The 17,031-nt window shown below is 36.0% G+C and overlaps 1 protein-coding gene across 2 annotated transcripts in view; it reads right to left on the bottom strand.

Annotated features, from left to right (window-relative positions):
* Nucleotides 1-9,708, bottom strand: part of LOC123535672 (uncharacterized) — a 68,178-nt gene extending 58,470 nt beyond the window's left edge. For both annotated transcript variants that reach the window (XM_045318421.2, XM_053549612.1), the window contains exon 1: nt 9,378-9,708. In XM_045318421.2, coding sequence (XP_045174356.2) covers nt 9,378-9,599 — 222 coding nt within the window. In that variant the 5' untranslated portion in view covers nt 9,600-9,708. The remainder of the gene's footprint in view (nt 1-9,377) is intronic.
* Between the last annotated feature and the right edge of the window lie 7,323 nt (nt 9,709-17,031).

Here is a 17,031-nt window from a genome sequence, read left to right as displayed (position 1 = left end):
ATTTCAACAATTACTGAACTATTTTCTTTACCAAATCAGCTTTCCAACTTAGTACGGAAAAAACCTGCACTGGATGCATGAAAATTCTAGATGCATGAAAATTGCTAAGTCAAAAAAGAAGCATAATTTTTGGGGGAAATAAGCAAAATAGATTTTGGAAACTATGCAATGCATTTCAGTTCATCCCAGTGAATAAGAGCGTGAAGTGGGTTTTTTCTGGTTGCTTTGGGCTGAAGTTCGGCCCCAATCCCAATGAAAATAGTATGTTTTTTTCAATTTTACCTCTAAAAATTCCCAACTGAAAGTTAGAAAAAATGCCTGAAAATTTTCACAACATGACACAACAAGAGGACCATGATGGTCCTGAATCGCTCACCTGTCCCCACATGAACTGAGTATGACGTCGTTTATTCTGACCAATTTTCATGAAGATCCATTGAAAAATATGGCCTCTAGAGAGGTCACAAGGTATTTCTATTATTTGACATAATGACCCAGTTTTGTACTTGACCTAGATATCATCAAGATGAACATTCTCACCAATTTTCATGAAGATCTCATGAAAAATATGGCCTTCAGAGAGGTCACAAGGTTTTTCTATTTTTAGACCTACTGACCTAATTCTTGACCGCATATGACCCAGTTTTGAACCTGACCTAGATATTATCAAAGTGAACATTCTCACCAATTTTTATGAAGATCCATTGAAAAATATGGCCTGTAGAGAGGTCAAAAGGTTTTTCTATGTTTAGACCTAGTGACCTAGTTTTTGATCGCAGTTGACCCGGTTTCAAACTTGAACTAGATATCATCAAGATGAACATTCAGACAAACTTTCATACAGATCCCATGAAAAATATTGCCTCTAGAGTGGTCACAAGGTTTTTCTATTATTTGACCTTCTGACCTAGTTTTTGAAGCACGTGATCCAGTTTCAAATCTGACCTAGATATTATCAAGATGAACATTCTGACCAATTTTCATGCAGATCCCATGAAAAATATGACCTCTAGAGAGGTCACAAGGTTTTTCTATTATTTGACCTACTGACCTAGTTTTTGAACGCGCGTGACCCAGTTTCGAACTTGACCTAGATATTATCAAGATGAACATTCTGACCAATTTTCATGCAGATCCCATGAAAAATATGACCTCTAGAGAGGTCACAAGGTTTTTCTATTATTTGACCTAATGACCTAGTTTTAGACTGCACGTGACCCAGTTTCAAACCTGACTTAGATATCATCAAGTTGAACATTCTGACCAATTTTCATGAAGATCCATTGAAAAATTGGACTCTAGGGAGGTCACAAGGATTTTCTATTTTTAGACCTACTGACCTAGTTTTTGACCGCAGTTGACCCAGTTTTGAACTTGACCTAGATATCATCAAGATGAACATTCTGATCAGTTTTCATGCAGATCCCATGAAAAATATGGCCTCTAGAGAGGTCACAAGGTTTTTCTATTATTTGACCTACTGACCTAGTTTTGGACCGGACGTGACCCAGTTTCAAATTTGAACTAGATATCATCAAGATGAACATTCTGACCAATTTCATGCAGATCCCATGAAAAATATGGCCTTTACAGAGGTCACAAGGTTTTTCTATTATTTGACCTACTGACCTAGTTTTTGATCGCATGTGACCCAGTTTCGAACTTGACCTAGATATCATCAAGATGAACATTCAGACCAATTTTCATACAGATCCCATGAAAAATATGGCCTTTAGAGAGGTCACAAGGTTTTTCTATTATTTGACCTACTGACCTAGTTTTTGATGGCACGTAACCCAGTTTCAAACTTGACCTAGATATAATCAAGGTGAACATTCTGACCAATTTCATGAAGATCTTGTGAAAAATATGGCCTCTAGGGAGGTCACAAGGTTTTTCTATTATTTGACCTACTGGCCTAGTTTTTGATCGCACGTGACCCAGTTTCGAATTTGACCTAGATATCATCAAGATGAACATTCAGACCAATTTTCATCCAGATCCCATGAAAAATATGGCCTCTAGAGTGGTCACAAGGTTTTTCTATTATTTGACCTACTGACCTAGTTTTTGACTGCACGTGACCTAGTTTCAAACCTGACCTAGATATTATCAAGATGAACATTCTGACCAATTTTCATGCAGATCCCATGAAAAATATGGCCTCTACAGAGGTCACAAGGTTTTTCTATTATTTGACCTACTGACCTAGTTTTTGACCGCACGTGACCCAGTTTCGAACCTGACCTAGATATCATCAAGGTGAACATTCTGACCAATTTTCATGAAGATCTTGTGAAATATATGGCCTCTAGGGAGGTCACAAGGTTTTTCTATTTTTAGACCTACTGACCTAGTTTTTGACTGCACGTGACCCAGTTTCGAACTTGACCTAGATATCATCAAGGTGAACATTCTGACCAATTTTCATAAAGACCCCATGAAAAATGTGACCTCTAGAGTGGTCACAAGCAAAAGTTTACGCACGGACGGACGGACGCTGCGCGATCACAAAAGCTCACCTTGTCACTTTGTGACAGGTGAGCTAAAAATTGGGGACTGAAATACATTAATTATGTCGATGTTGACATCACGGTATTACAGTAAATTGTAATTACTTCCTCTTAAACTGCGCCAATGAAAGGCATGAAAGCGTTTATTGATTGTAAACACGCCGTCTACAACAGGAAGTATTATACTAAAAATTATACTAAGAAACAAAAATCCATGTTCTGTTCGTCAGACAGACCTCTAAACTATAGATTAGTCTACCGCTCAAATTACCACACCAACAACAGCTACGTCTTGTCAAAGTGAAACCGAAAGTAAAAATATTTTTAAACTAACAGAAATGGCATCAGTGGCTGATCTCTGCATGACAGAATCAGACAATGATCTAAGTGATAATGAATCACACAAACAGTCATGTCTGTTGTATTGCAAGTTCAATCAGACATATATGTTTGCTTTAGAATTTTTTTTTTCAACGAATAAATATTGATAATTTTATCATCTTTTACCATAAAACTTACTTAAAAAGTATTGTTAGTCCATTAATCCTGAAAAAATCCCAATCTGGATGTTTTACAATGCATTTTCCTAATTGTAAAGGCACTGGCACATTCCCAAAATAGTGGGGGAAAAACACTGAGTTCCAATCCATTTCCACAAGCAGGTCGTGCTGATTATTTTTCTTATTAGCATGACGGTTGTGCCGATACGTATCCTTATCAGCACAATGGGTAGCGTTTCTATTTTTGGCGTAAGGTACATCGTAGTTAAAAGACTGTTATACATGTATCATATTAAATGTTTATTGTTTAAGATATTAAATCAATAGACATTAATTAGATATTAAAACTGCAACAAATGACAATGTTTCATACCATTTATATTACAAGTTAAATTAATTAATTAATTCTAACAATGTTCTGCATAATCTTTTTATCATTTTACTTCTAGATTTTAAAGGTCAATAAAGGCTAGAAACTGAAGGTCGAGGCTATCGGTTGTGCCGCTAATTTTCCTTATCCGCATGACCGTCATGCTGATTATTTTCATTATTCGCATGACAATCATGTCTGGAAAGTCATGTTGATTACTTTTGTTACTGATACAACTAAAATACTGTATACATAATAGTAACATATGTAAAATTTAGTTAATGTTTTCTAAGTTTTCCCTGCTTATCAGATCTCGATAAAGTACAGATTATCTGAGCATGCATCTACCCACATTATGTTAAATCACTTATGTATAATTTATTGAATTAAAAACAAAATATGAAAAGTGAAATCACAGCATCAAGGTATGATAACTAACTATAAATGTTATTAATGTATAGTATACAACGGTCGGTGTAAACACCCCGGGACACCTTTATGATGAAAATTTATCTTATAGAAAGCGTTGAACTTAATTGATTTTATTGCAGCTTTATCATATCATAGACTGAGTATGTATATAGCTGTATCATATTCAAAAGTAGAAAACTCATAACACGAACCCCGGGATGCCCGATTTTTCTTTGCGATTACAGTGATAAACTGCATACACTGGGACACCTTAAGAAAGCTTGCAAATACTTATTTTCTTATGAAGATGTACTTATTTCCTAAATAAATAAAGCATAAATTTAAGAATACTCTAAGTAGGCTATACAGTGCTCATAATGCATACCACGGGATGCCTGTCTCGTCACTGTTATGCAGTATGTGATTCTCAGATGAATCAGGCGCCCAGTATTCGTGTTATGAGTCTGCTACTTAGGATACACTTATATAAATGCTCAAATTATCGCTAAACTAGTGTTTCCTGCAGACTCTTAAAGGGGCATGGTGCTTCCCTTGAAAAGGGGCACTTTTAACGCGTGGTTTGGCATTGAAAGGGCATTCGTCCAAGAACGCTTGTCGGCGTCATTTTACATACTATTTTCTCATTGAATTTGAGAATCTTTCATATCTCAGATATGGGATAGATATTTTGTAGTATTCTTTATAATGCCTACCATGGCATGTGAAAGTGCTTTCCTTTCTTTTGTTTAAAGATGACACTGATGATTCATACTTTCAAACATTCTTATTCTGTTACGCTCATGAAGTGTTAGCTTGCATTTTCAGAGACAGATTTCAGGTGATAATTAATAAGCAACAAGTTTTGTTAAACAACTATCAGTGTGCAACTTTATTTTGTCAATCATATCATTTCACCACTGATTTACGTTAAGAGAATAGGCAGTTCGTCAAATCTACATGTAATCAATGACTTTGTACCTATATTGCTGATTAAACCCATTGTTTTTCCTTGCCAGTAAGATTTAGACGACAGGTCGAGTCGGAAAGTTATATTTTGCTAGTGTTTTGGGCATGCGAAAATGAAAGTAGAATGCGACGTAAAAAGTATATGCTGTGAAATTTGCTAGATTAGATCGTCTGCCACTATTTTTATCACTCCCCCGTTGCTCGGATGTTTTTGCGATACATACAGTGACTGACTATGAATCTGTTTTTTTTCCGTCTAATTACACATTATTCAGTAATATAAACATAAATGTGACTACCAATGGTTCATTGCGAGTAATAACTCAAAATTTCGGCTTGATTGACGCATGAGGCTGTGCACTTTCATTTTAAATTTCGGCCTTATAAAATCATTTTGACAAATTATTTACGAAAACAAAACTAGGGCTTTGCATTTTATTCATTTAAATCTCGATCAGTTTTTATAACTTAATCACTAAGTTATCGGTTATTTTCATACCTATGTACGTTTTCAAATTTTCAAGATGGTCACGACTTCTGCATCGGCGCGTCATGAATGTGCTTCGTAATATTACAAATCAAGACATTGGTCGATTTTAATGAATTTGGTATCATTCTAAAGCTTAAACGTTTATCTTATTATTTTTATAAATGATATCCGTAAAGGAATAAAATAAATCTTGTAGATAAAATCGATATAAAATATTTTGAGTCTGGTCAATTTTCATGGGTTAGTCGGCAATCGGCAAACCTTCAATATTTTATTTTTAAAAGCCTAATTAGCGCATCGAAAATGTGCGATAATCAATCTACATTTTAAATGATTACAACCTTTTAAAACCAGAATACTTTTGTAAAAAAGCGCATGTCCCCCCCAATGCAAAGTCCTATAGGCAAGAAGTCAATAGGGGTCAGGAGCGAAAGTGAGTCCAGTCATCCCGCTAAATTTCAACACTCTTGGCCTAGTGGTTCTCAAGTCACTGTTCAGGCTCCTGTGACCTTGACCTTTGATCAAGTGACCTCAAAATATATAGGGGTCATCTATTCTGCATGTCCAATCATCCTATTAAGTTTCAACATTGTAGGTCAAGTGGTTCTCAAGTTATTTCCAAAAAATGATTTTACATGAACAGGCCACTGTGACCTTGACCTTTAATAGACTGACCCCAAAATCAATAGGGGTCATCTACTCTGCATGTTCAATCATCCTATGAAGTTTCAACATTCTGGGTCAAGTGGTTCTCAAGTTATTGATCAGAACTGGTTATCAATGTTCAGGCCTCTGTGACCTTGACCTTTAACGGAGTGACCCCAAAAACAATAGGGGTCATTTACTCTGCATGAACAATCATCCTATGAAGTTTCAACATTCTGGGTCGAGAGGTTCTCAAGTTATTGATTGGAAATGGTTTTCCATGTTCAGGCCCCTGTGTCCTTGACCTTTAACAGAGTGACCCTAAAATCGTTAGGGGTCATCTACTCTGCATGACCAATCATCCTATGAAGTTTCAACATTCTGGTCAAGTGGTTCTAAGTTACTGACCGGAAATGGTTTTCAATGTTCAGGCCCCTGTGACCTTGACCTTTAAGGGGTGACCCCAAAATCGTTAGGGGTCATCTACTTGCATGACAATCATCCTATAAGTTTCAACATTCTGGGTCAAGGGTTCTCAAGTTACTGACCGGAAATGGTTTTCAATGTTCAGGCCCCTGTGACCTTGACCTTTAATGGAGTGACCCCAAAATCGAAAGGGGTCATCTACTTTGAATGTACAATCATCCTATGAAGTTTCAACATTCTGGGTCAAGGGGTTCTCAAGTTATTGATCGGAAATTGTTTTCCATGTTCAGGCTCCTGTGACCTTGACCTTTGATGGAATGACCCCAAAATCAATAGGGGTCATCTACTCTTCATGATCAATCATCCTATGAAGTTTCAACATTCTGGGTAAAGTGGTTCTCTAGTTATTGATCGGAAATGGTTTTCAATATTCAGGCCCCTGTTACTTTGACCTTTGATGGAGTGACCCCAAAATCAATAGGGGTCATCTACTCTTCATGACCAATCATCCTATGAAGTTTCAACATTCTGGGTCAAGTGGTTCTCTAGTTATTGATCGGAAATGGTTTTCAATGTTCAGGCCCCTGTGACTTTGACCTTTGACGGAGTGACCCAAAAAACAATAGGGGTCGTCTACTCCAGCAGCCCTACAACCCTATGAAGTTTGAAGGTTCTAGGTCAAATGGTTCTCAAGTTATTGCTCGGAAATGAAGTGTGACATACGGACGGACGGACGTACAGGGCAAAAACAATATGTCTCCTGGGGGAGACATAATAATTATCGTTTAATTGACCGTTTCAATCATATCTTCTGTAAAAAGGCTACATGTTGGTTCTATGTCGACGTGCTAAAAACAAACAAATTTTCATCTATTGTTCCCAATTAAACTATCATAAAACAGTAATTGATTGCATAATCCTGTCAGTTCTTAATCAGGGTCATTCACGGTTGATGCACCCACGTATCGACCTGTTGATCACAGCAGCTAATTGACGGTACAATACACGGAACATGGCCCGCGGACATTGGCTTTCCAGACTGGTTTTGAAAAGGCACTTGTCAAGTTAAGTATACAAGCTTCATAGAATAAAAGGGCACGTGGCGCAAACGGGTGGTTTGAAGGGCAGCTTGGCGGCACTTCAAACGGGGCATGGTGCTGCGCCATGTTAAAAAGGCCTGCAGGAAACACTACTAAACATGGAAAACATGCAACAAAAAAGTTAAATTCAAAACTTTCTATGTAAAATAACCCTGACCCGTATACAAGAACATGTTTTCTGTGCATTCTTTTGATTTATTTGCAATTGATGAATTATTCAATTAATAATAATACTAATCAGCATGACCGTCATGCGAATAAGTAAAGTAACAGGCACCGCCGTGCCGAAAGACACTTCCGAAGTGTCTAGGGGTACGGATCCGTACCTCTAGAATCTGATTCTAGAGGTACGGAATCGTACCTTTAGACAAGCCTGATAGGGGTTTTCTAGGGGTACGGACCTCCGTTTCTACAGAAGTAAGGGTTATTTACAGTTCAAATTTTGTTGAAAATGATATAACACTTCATCAGCATTCACCTTAAACTTGGATTTAAATGGTTTACAGATAACAATGTTCACCCGATTTATTACATTTTCTTTCGGAACGTAAGTAACTGAGGAACACCAAATAAATCACGAGGATTCAAACTGGCAGAAAAAAAATATAAAGAGTAAACAAAATAATGTTAAATATGTTGAGAAAAAACTACATTTAATTGATAATTAACCCTTAGCCTATTTATGTTTTTCACACAATTGGTAGCAGTTACGATGGGACGTTTTACTTAATGTCGCTTAATTGATTATTAAACAATCATTTCCGTGTGGATTATCATTACACCTTGTTAAATAAAATAAATAGGTGCATATTAAATGCCTAATTTATTTATTTATTTTCAGAGCTCCAGATAAGATTTTAGGTTAAAGGGTATTTTACCCCCTAGTTTTTTTTTCAAATGGTATTTTACTCCTAGATGTTTTTTCAAAAGGGTATTTTAGAATTCTAAATGGTTTTTCAGAATTCGAAATCATTTAAAAGGGTAATAATAATAACTGTTTGTATTTATAATTTTCTGATATTCATGTGCTCCGCTGAAGTGCCTTTGTTGACCAATGCTGTTTTCCTGAATATTTTTGAGCCTTCATTCAATAGTTTTAAGATTTAGTTTACTGCATACATTACATCTTAATTTCAGTTACTGACCACTGCGATATATCAACAGCCAGTGATACTTTGACTGTCAATGTTTTTTTCAGAAACACCAGCATGTATGTGCTTCGGCTTTTTCAACAGTTACCCATTATATATCATAGATCACATGCTTAGCGATAGGCATTGTCCGAGTCATCTCCTGTCACACACTAATATACTTGAAGAAGAAAATGGCATTATTTTACGATATCGTTTGCGTTTGCTTTTTTATGAGACACCATTTTGTTTGTTGTACTCGATTACAAAAAGGATGTGCTTGATTTATGATAAAATTGGATTACGCACTTAAATCGAGTAAAATACGTATCCCGTTTTTTCAATGCGTATCAGTACGCGTAGGTTTGATTTTAAATGCGTTTTTTGTAAATTTCAAAACGTATTTACGCAAATACGCATCTTATCTGGAGCTCTGTATTTTTGCTGAATGTCGAATAGAATTCATTTATGGGATAGATTCATTCATTAATCTAGCTGTTATCAACAGTTTATTTGACAACAAACTAATCTGCACAGAACAGTGTATTCATAAATAAAATTTTGGAGCTCCTCGGTTATAAATTTAGGTTTTGAAAGAGAAGTTAAACAATCGAGTGAACGCTGGTATCTGTAAACCAATGAGATCAAAGTTTTAAGTGAAGACTGGTTAAGTTTTATGTGTTATTTCATTTTCTACAAAATTTAAGAGATACAAAAACCCTAAATCTCTAGAAAAAGGAGGTCCGTACCTCTAGAAAACCCCTAGACACTTCCAAATGAAAAATGTATGTAATCCATATTATAGTCAATACAAATGAAACATTACATCTTCAGATCCATCATCAGGTGGAGGCTCTGGTGGTAATGGTGGATTTTCTTCTCCCGGTGGCGGTGGCAACTGTGCAGGCATCTGACCTGGAGGTACCCCACCCATCATAGGTTGCATGGGCATTCCGGGGGGCATCCATCCTTGCTGCGGCTGCATGGGTATCATTTGATATTGCGGCTGAATGAAAGCTTGTTGCATAGGTTGCCATCCTGGGAACATTTTGTAAGTTTATGGCAATTTTAAAACAGTAATTCGGTGTAAAAACTATTTTTAATGGAAAAAAAATCAACAACAATGGCGGCGTGTATTCTCTGTTACCAGACGCTTATTTTGGGTTGTGATAAAAACCAACAATCCGGTATTGGCTTAAAGTAAGGTATTTATTTATTTATTTATTTAGAATTAACGATGGGAGTTAAATAGAAACTTGGGCCAGAATATTAATTTAGAATGAAATTTTACATTCACAAATATCCTTGAACTGTACAACTTTCGTAAAAAGATATTCAGATACTCTACCTGTCCAATCTGGGGATCCACAAAGTTTCGTTCTTGGCCATTGTCTCTTTCTTTCCCAAATAAATGACATTCCTGACGCCATAAAAAGCGAAACCAAACTGTTTGCTATGCTATAGTATATCAGATAATCAAATCTTCATCAGACTTTTCAAACCTTACAAAATAATCTACATGCTCTTGGACTGGTCCATGGAATTTAATCCTGATATGTGTGATGTTTTGCAAGATAACTAGGAAAAAGAACCACTAAAATACCCCCCCCCCCCCCTCCACCACCCACCCACGTTCTACATGACACTGAACTAAAAAAATCACTGATGCGGCTTATTCATTAGACTGACAATTTTTTAATATTTTAACAGGTCAGCCCATATCAACAATATTACATCCAAAGCAAAACCTCTTCTCCGTTTCATCAGGAGAAATGCCAAGACAAAATAATAAGTAAATTAAAATAAGGGTTTATAACACCTATGTCCAATCAGAATATTGTTCAACTGTTTGGCACCCGAACTAACAAAGTTGAAATGATTAACAGGGCAGTAAATATATAGCAAGCCTTGTCTGTAACAACTATGACTACATACGAGAAGAGATTTCCAAAATGATAAATACTCTAAACTAACAAACCCTAGAAAAACGCGCAACTTGGCCTACCTCTTCTGACTGTATTTTACAAAATCAATTATAACATAGCCCATGAAGGTCACCATCAACCCCACCCCTACTAGGAACCTAAACTATCTAATTCCATATTCACGCACACAATACTATTCAATAAAGTCTGTAAATAGATCCTATGGAAGCAAAGAATGCAACCAAGAATAATAATAGCAGACTCGGTTTTATTGAGTCTGTTCATGAGAGATAATGACATGTGCAACACCTCTCACGCCTCCTAGAACCGGCTTAAGCGGAACTCTATTTCACACATGTCGAATGGACTTCATGATCCCAAAGGACCAGAAAATATAACAACACAGAGTCCAAGTACGGGGAGACATTTTACAGCCGCCTCCTTTCTCTCCAAGAACAATACGCATGTGGAATACCCACCCTAGCAATATACAATTCCAGCCTGAGTGGCTGGCATCTGTACCTTATATTTAATGTATTTATTTTGTTTTTAACCATAGGATTGTAGTCTTTACTCTTTTAACCTTGTCTGACTTCGGATTTTTTGGAAGAATACGCTTTTTCCTTGTGTGTAATAAGCGTCCACATAACTTGTCCAAACCGCAACGTCTTCCACATCAGTATAAATATGGGCAGTATTGTTTTTATTCCAAAATCTACCTTTAAATTGATACAAACCCGTATTTCTGGGCAAGCTGATGGATTGTAACGATTCCCGATTGAGGCATTGCCTTATTTCATATTATTATTTTTCTCGAAGGATTAGGTACGTCCGTCAGTTTGTCCATCTGTCCGTTCGCCCTTCACATCATTTTGTATTCACTTTTTTTCAATTTTCGGTAGATATTTTTTTTTCAAGCTGGCAAAAGTTGTGTGAATCTAATGCTTATCACACTGTGATTTTCTGATTCATATAATTCCAGCCTTTGCTGTTTTTAAATGGTGCAAACAGCATGAAATCTCATGCCGAACTTCTTATTTGCTATTTAAAGGTGAGTAACATTTTTATGACATTTTTCAGGTTTCATATATTCTGTAAGAGATTTATTTAAGGAGAAAAGGACCCATTTTACATAGAATTAGATCCCTATCGGAAATGTATATTTTATTATTTTGTATAAAATTTTGTAATTACCTCCCTTTCATATAAAAGTATTTAAAAACAGTGTGTATTTCTCTTGATTTCAATATAATTTATAGTTTTATGCTTGCATTTGATAAATAGTGAGATATTTCAACTACCTGAAACAAAATGCAAGTTTTAAAACAGCGTGTAGCTTTGAAATTCATCTATTTTCAATTTATCTTGGTAGCGCAACCAAGATAGACAAATGGAGTTAGTAAATAATAATCTTATAAATTTGCATTTCTAATGAATTTTGGCAAAATATACACTTTTCAAAGCAAATCTTTGACAACGTTGATATAACAGTGCTGTCATTCATATTATTCCATAGGCAAAATATGTTTATTTCATTTATACTTATGCTAAAATAACGCTATCTTGATTGGGCAACCATGACAGGAAAATCAAATTTTGAAAATATTTCCAGTGAAAATCTGACGTGTATTAGAATTCGGTGAACACAAATAAGTGTAAATAATAAAATCAGCTTTGAACAAATCCATTAGTTGACCAAAATCTGATTAACCACCTTTAAAGCATTTATTTCAAATTGCTTTGATCAACCAACGTTATGAAGATGCAGATAAGGAAAGAAAACATTGACATGGATATTCTAACGGAGTTATGGCCCTTTGAAGTTTGTGTTACACAATACATACATAGGGCATCCGTACATGAATATTCCATGTGGATTCCTCTTTCACTCTTATCAGATATTCTTTCATACTTTCTTAAATTCTCAACCATAAAAACTGAAATATATGGTCATTTTTAACAGAGTTATGTCCCTGCATTTACAATAGGAAAATTTATATGTCGGACACTACACAGACGGAGGCATGTGATCAACCATCATTATGAAGATGAACGGAAAAATAAGGCATTTTTAGCGTAGTTATGACCCATTTTTACTTTTTCTTAGTATACAACACTACCGCTTACACTTTCACTATAGATTCGTAATGCGTTTGCTACCAACAAACGCGATAATTATACAAGAAAATGTTTCAACGAGGACCTTTATTATAGTTCCTCACAAGTGTCTTATTCACTCGAGTACACGGGTTAAATGTTCAGGATTACCGACAACACTGGCATATTTATTTCAAGGAAAAGTCAGGATTCCATACAGAACCACTTTCTGGGTTATTTCAAAGTTATCATAATGCTAAGTGCTGCAATAATAAGTCTAATTATTGTCACGCCACTTTGATTATAAAAAAACAAAGTCAACGCATATGTCAAATTAAATGAAGACACCTTGTACAAAGTAAGTTAAGTTATTCCATCAGAGCTGTTATATTTCGATCTCTTCAGATCGTTCAGCACGACATTAATGTTGATGGTGCGATGACTAATAAAGTGTAGGACTCCATGATGCTTTTCTCCTAAATCCTACAGTTGATTTTTGTCTTACAGTTTTCTTAGTCGTGCCCTTAAAAGTTAGGCTCTTGTTGCTCTGACTTCAGACAAGTTGTTGAGTACATTGGTGTAATTGAACATTAAATATTTTAATTTTATGTTTTGCTTTATTTATCTGTTACCTTTGCACTAATGTTAGAGCCTTTCTCAGCGGGGATTTTATTTACATTGTGTTGTTTAACTTGTTGAAAATAGGGTAAGTGCGAGGTTGGCATGCCCTAAACGCGTTTAAAGCCCCAGTTTCCTTTATTTAGGTTACTGACCGTTCCAAGGCGGTGCCCCTATTTTCAACAGGTTGTTTTGTCTGTCTTGTATTGTGTGTTGCGTATGTTTTCTTGTTTGTTGTAAGCGTTTTTCTTCCTCCCCACTCCCCCTTTGCCATCTCCTTTCCCTTGCATTAACGCTATTTTTGCATCCCCTCCCCCTTTACTTTTAGTAAGTTTTCGTGGTTCCCCTTTGTTTTGGCAGCCGAATCCGAAGACGGTACTTGATTGTTTTTTCCTACTTGTGTGGGTGCGTTTGTATGCTTGTGAGTCTATAACGGTGCCGTACTGTTTTCTTATGTATTGCTTGTTCGTTTTTTTTATGTTATTTCAGTTGATCGTGGTTGTGTGTTTATCTTTGGTACATGAGCGTCTGCGCTATTGTGGTTTACGTTGTATTGCGACTGTTTTTAAAGAATATGGCATTCCCTTGTATATTCGTCCTTGTTCAACTTTCCCCTTCGGATTCCTCCCCCCACCCCGACCCCATTTCGCCCATTACCATTTCCTCCCCCTTTATCAATATTTAGCTTAAATTAATATGTACTTGTTGGATGTTTGAAGCAACCCGTCTGAAATATTTCTCCATTACAGCGTCTTTTTGTTGTGGGCGTACTATGTAAATGCGTGGCTCTGGGGCTGTGTTTTTGGTGCTTTGTGCTTCCGAGAAAACTACCCTTACCTATTATCTTAGTGTACTGTTAATTTTTCAGCTTGTACATTTCGGCTTGGGTGGTTCCAACACTCCCGCTTTAAAAGCTTTGGGTATTGTTTAATAACCCCTTGGATATGTTGCCTGCTTTTTAATTTTGTGTTTTGGCTGTTTCTGTGATATGCAGGCTCCATAACCATAGATCACCTCTCTAAATTCCGGTTTGTTTAGTTCTGTCCATTGTTTTCTCGTTTAGGGCAAACCCATTATTTTATCTGGGGACCATACGCCGCTTTTCATGTGCACCGCCGTAGGAATACATCTATCTCTAGTCTAAATTATATTCTAGTATTTATAACATATGTTTAAATGTTGAGTTCTGCTCAACCCTGGGCCAGAGGGCGTGGTCGGTAGCTTGCATTTCCACTACCGTCCATGAACAGGCTCAATCAAACCAAGCCTGAAACATTTTCCTTTATGTCGTTTTGGGCGTTCAGTGGTTTTCCACTCTTTTATTTTATACATAATTTGAACATCTATAAAAATCTAAAGTCCACTCAAAAACACGCATTCAAAACGACAAAGAGTTAATATTTCTATGAAAACTTTTGCAGTCACTGAAGATAATCAAAAGTACACAAATTCTGCAGTTTCCTTCATTTATGAATATGTGTCAATATTTGTCAGAAAATTCCACAACTGTGCCAAATAAAATTCACATAAATTTCAGTACATTCTTAAGTAAATGGAATTGAACATAAAACTCCAATGTATAAATTACTCCAATAAAAATGAAAAATAAAGTCCAAAAAATCTCAAAACTGACTCTAAATTTCCATATCATTTCGCCTCCAAAACAGAAGTGATAAGTCCAAAGTGTAAACTAGAAGACACAAGACCATATTTAAAGGCTCATAATGTATTTGTTTGAAATATGGCTGCCACATTTTCCGTCATTAATACAAAAAAACTTTTAATATATAGTTTAATCCTGTTTTCGATTACATCTTTCTCTTAAATTTGTCAAAGGTTTGAATATTGATGAATACAGTAGAAAGTTTATTCGAATTTATTGTTTTTGGTTACCTCCTTCTATGTCTCTAACTGTATACATTCATGTGCAGTATTAAAAGTAGCGCTTTTCTGACCATGTAATTGTGCAAATCATCCATTTGGACAACTGTTTCATTTGTTTCTAACATAAAAAATTTAAAGCCTTATTGAACTTTAAAGAGAAGCACCAAAATTCTGCATTCAGATTGGTCAATGACATTTTCCGAAATATGCAAATCTTTTTCATCAAATGCAAGAAACAAAATTTATGCCATCAAAAGCAAATTACATAAACATAATTTAAACCAGAGGAGAAACAACATCTTATCAGCATAAATAATGATTTACAAGTACTTAAATCAAGTGCCAAAGAATTGACACAGGTCTAAATGACAAAATTTCTCCCCAGAAATCCAACATGGCCGCCAAAATTAGGTCTTCACATCTAAGAGCTATTCTTACAGAATCAAGACAAAGGAGGAAGTCAAGTGTTGTATTTTTTTTGCGGCAAACACCGGTTGACGTCATTTGCTGTGTTGTCAAAAACACACGTATGCCTTACGATAATGTATAAAAAAAAATGTGCTCGGTATTCTCAGAACATACAAGTTGTCAGACTGTTCGTAATGGAGGGTCGCGATGTGAACTTTCTGTTGGACATAAGTGCTTGTAGGCAAATTGGCTGCTTGTACATCGTGGAGGATCGAGATGCGCACTTTCTGTTGGATTCTGATGTTTTTATGCAAGTTGATAAAGGGTCGCGATGCGCACTATCTGTTGGAAATCGATGCCTATATGAACGTTATCAGATAGTACATGTACGTGATGGAGGGATGCGATACGCATTTTTTGTTGGGCGTCGATATCTATATGTAACTTATCTAATTATACTTGGATTGTCGAGATGCGCAATCTTTGTTGGAAGTCGAAGTCTGTAATGCAAATTGACAGATTGTACGAAGTGAAGGGTCGGAATGCGCACTTTTTGTTGGACGTCGATGTTTATATGCAAGTTGTCAGATTGTACATAGTGATTCTTCCTAGTGTTGGAACCACTCGTAATCACGAAGACTCTGTCTACTGTAGATGCCCATAAACCAGCAGGGTGTCATTATATAGAATATCCCGGTAGCCACGGGACCAACATACATATTTCTCTGTATCTAGGTTACGTTATGAGTCCAGTATCTAGATAGTGATACCTGCTTCATGGTGGCACTAGGAATTGCGAGATTGAGATAACCTAAGATGAAAGACCATATTTAAAAACGGGTCCAGAAAATCTGTTTCGTTTCGACTGCATATATCAATAATTATGAACAATAACAACATAGATTTATGTCTATATTTTTATTGCAATTGCATGAGGAGTACTACAATGTAGGGCTTAAGTATCACATATCGTATGAAGGCGGTAAGTTGTTTCCATGTAGTATCGGTACTTGGACTCAATGTTGTTATATTTTCTTAATTAATCAATTGAATCACAGCTAAGCCGGTGCCAATGGATATGAGTTGTGCACATTCTGTTATCTCGCATTTTTCATATGACCAGATCCAATCAATGCAAGTCTGCAAAATTTTCGTGGCTGCGTTCTTTTCTTCCAAAGATTATTCTTTTAGATCTAATTTACTGCAAAAACGCAAAAAGTACATACTATATTAGGCCACAAAAGGAACTGAATGATCACAAACGAGATATCCGATTAACTAAACTCTTCTTAGATATCTATTCTTATAAACAATTAAACTGACGCTTACATGTAGCTATCAAGTTTTTGATTTATATAAAACAGGTATGTAAAAGGAAGCTACTCACGGCCACAGATCTGACAGTGTATTAGATTTCCCGCAAGATAACCGACAGAACGAACTCTGCATCCTTGTATATGTCGTTATAGAGTCATAAAACTGTCACAGTAATTAACTCATCGTTCATGGACTCAAAAAATACAAAAACATCCACAACAAATATTTTTA

Source organism: Mercenaria mercenaria, chromosome 1 (genome assembly GCF_021730395.1).
Source record: "Mercenaria mercenaria strain notata chromosome 1, MADL_Memer_1, whole genome shotgun sequence".
Classification (NCBI taxonomy): Eukaryota; Metazoa; Mollusca; class Bivalvia; order Venerida; family Veneridae; genus Mercenaria; species Mercenaria mercenaria.
Note: the sequence above shows the minus strand (reverse complement) of the source record. Positions and strands in the feature narration are given on the sequence as shown.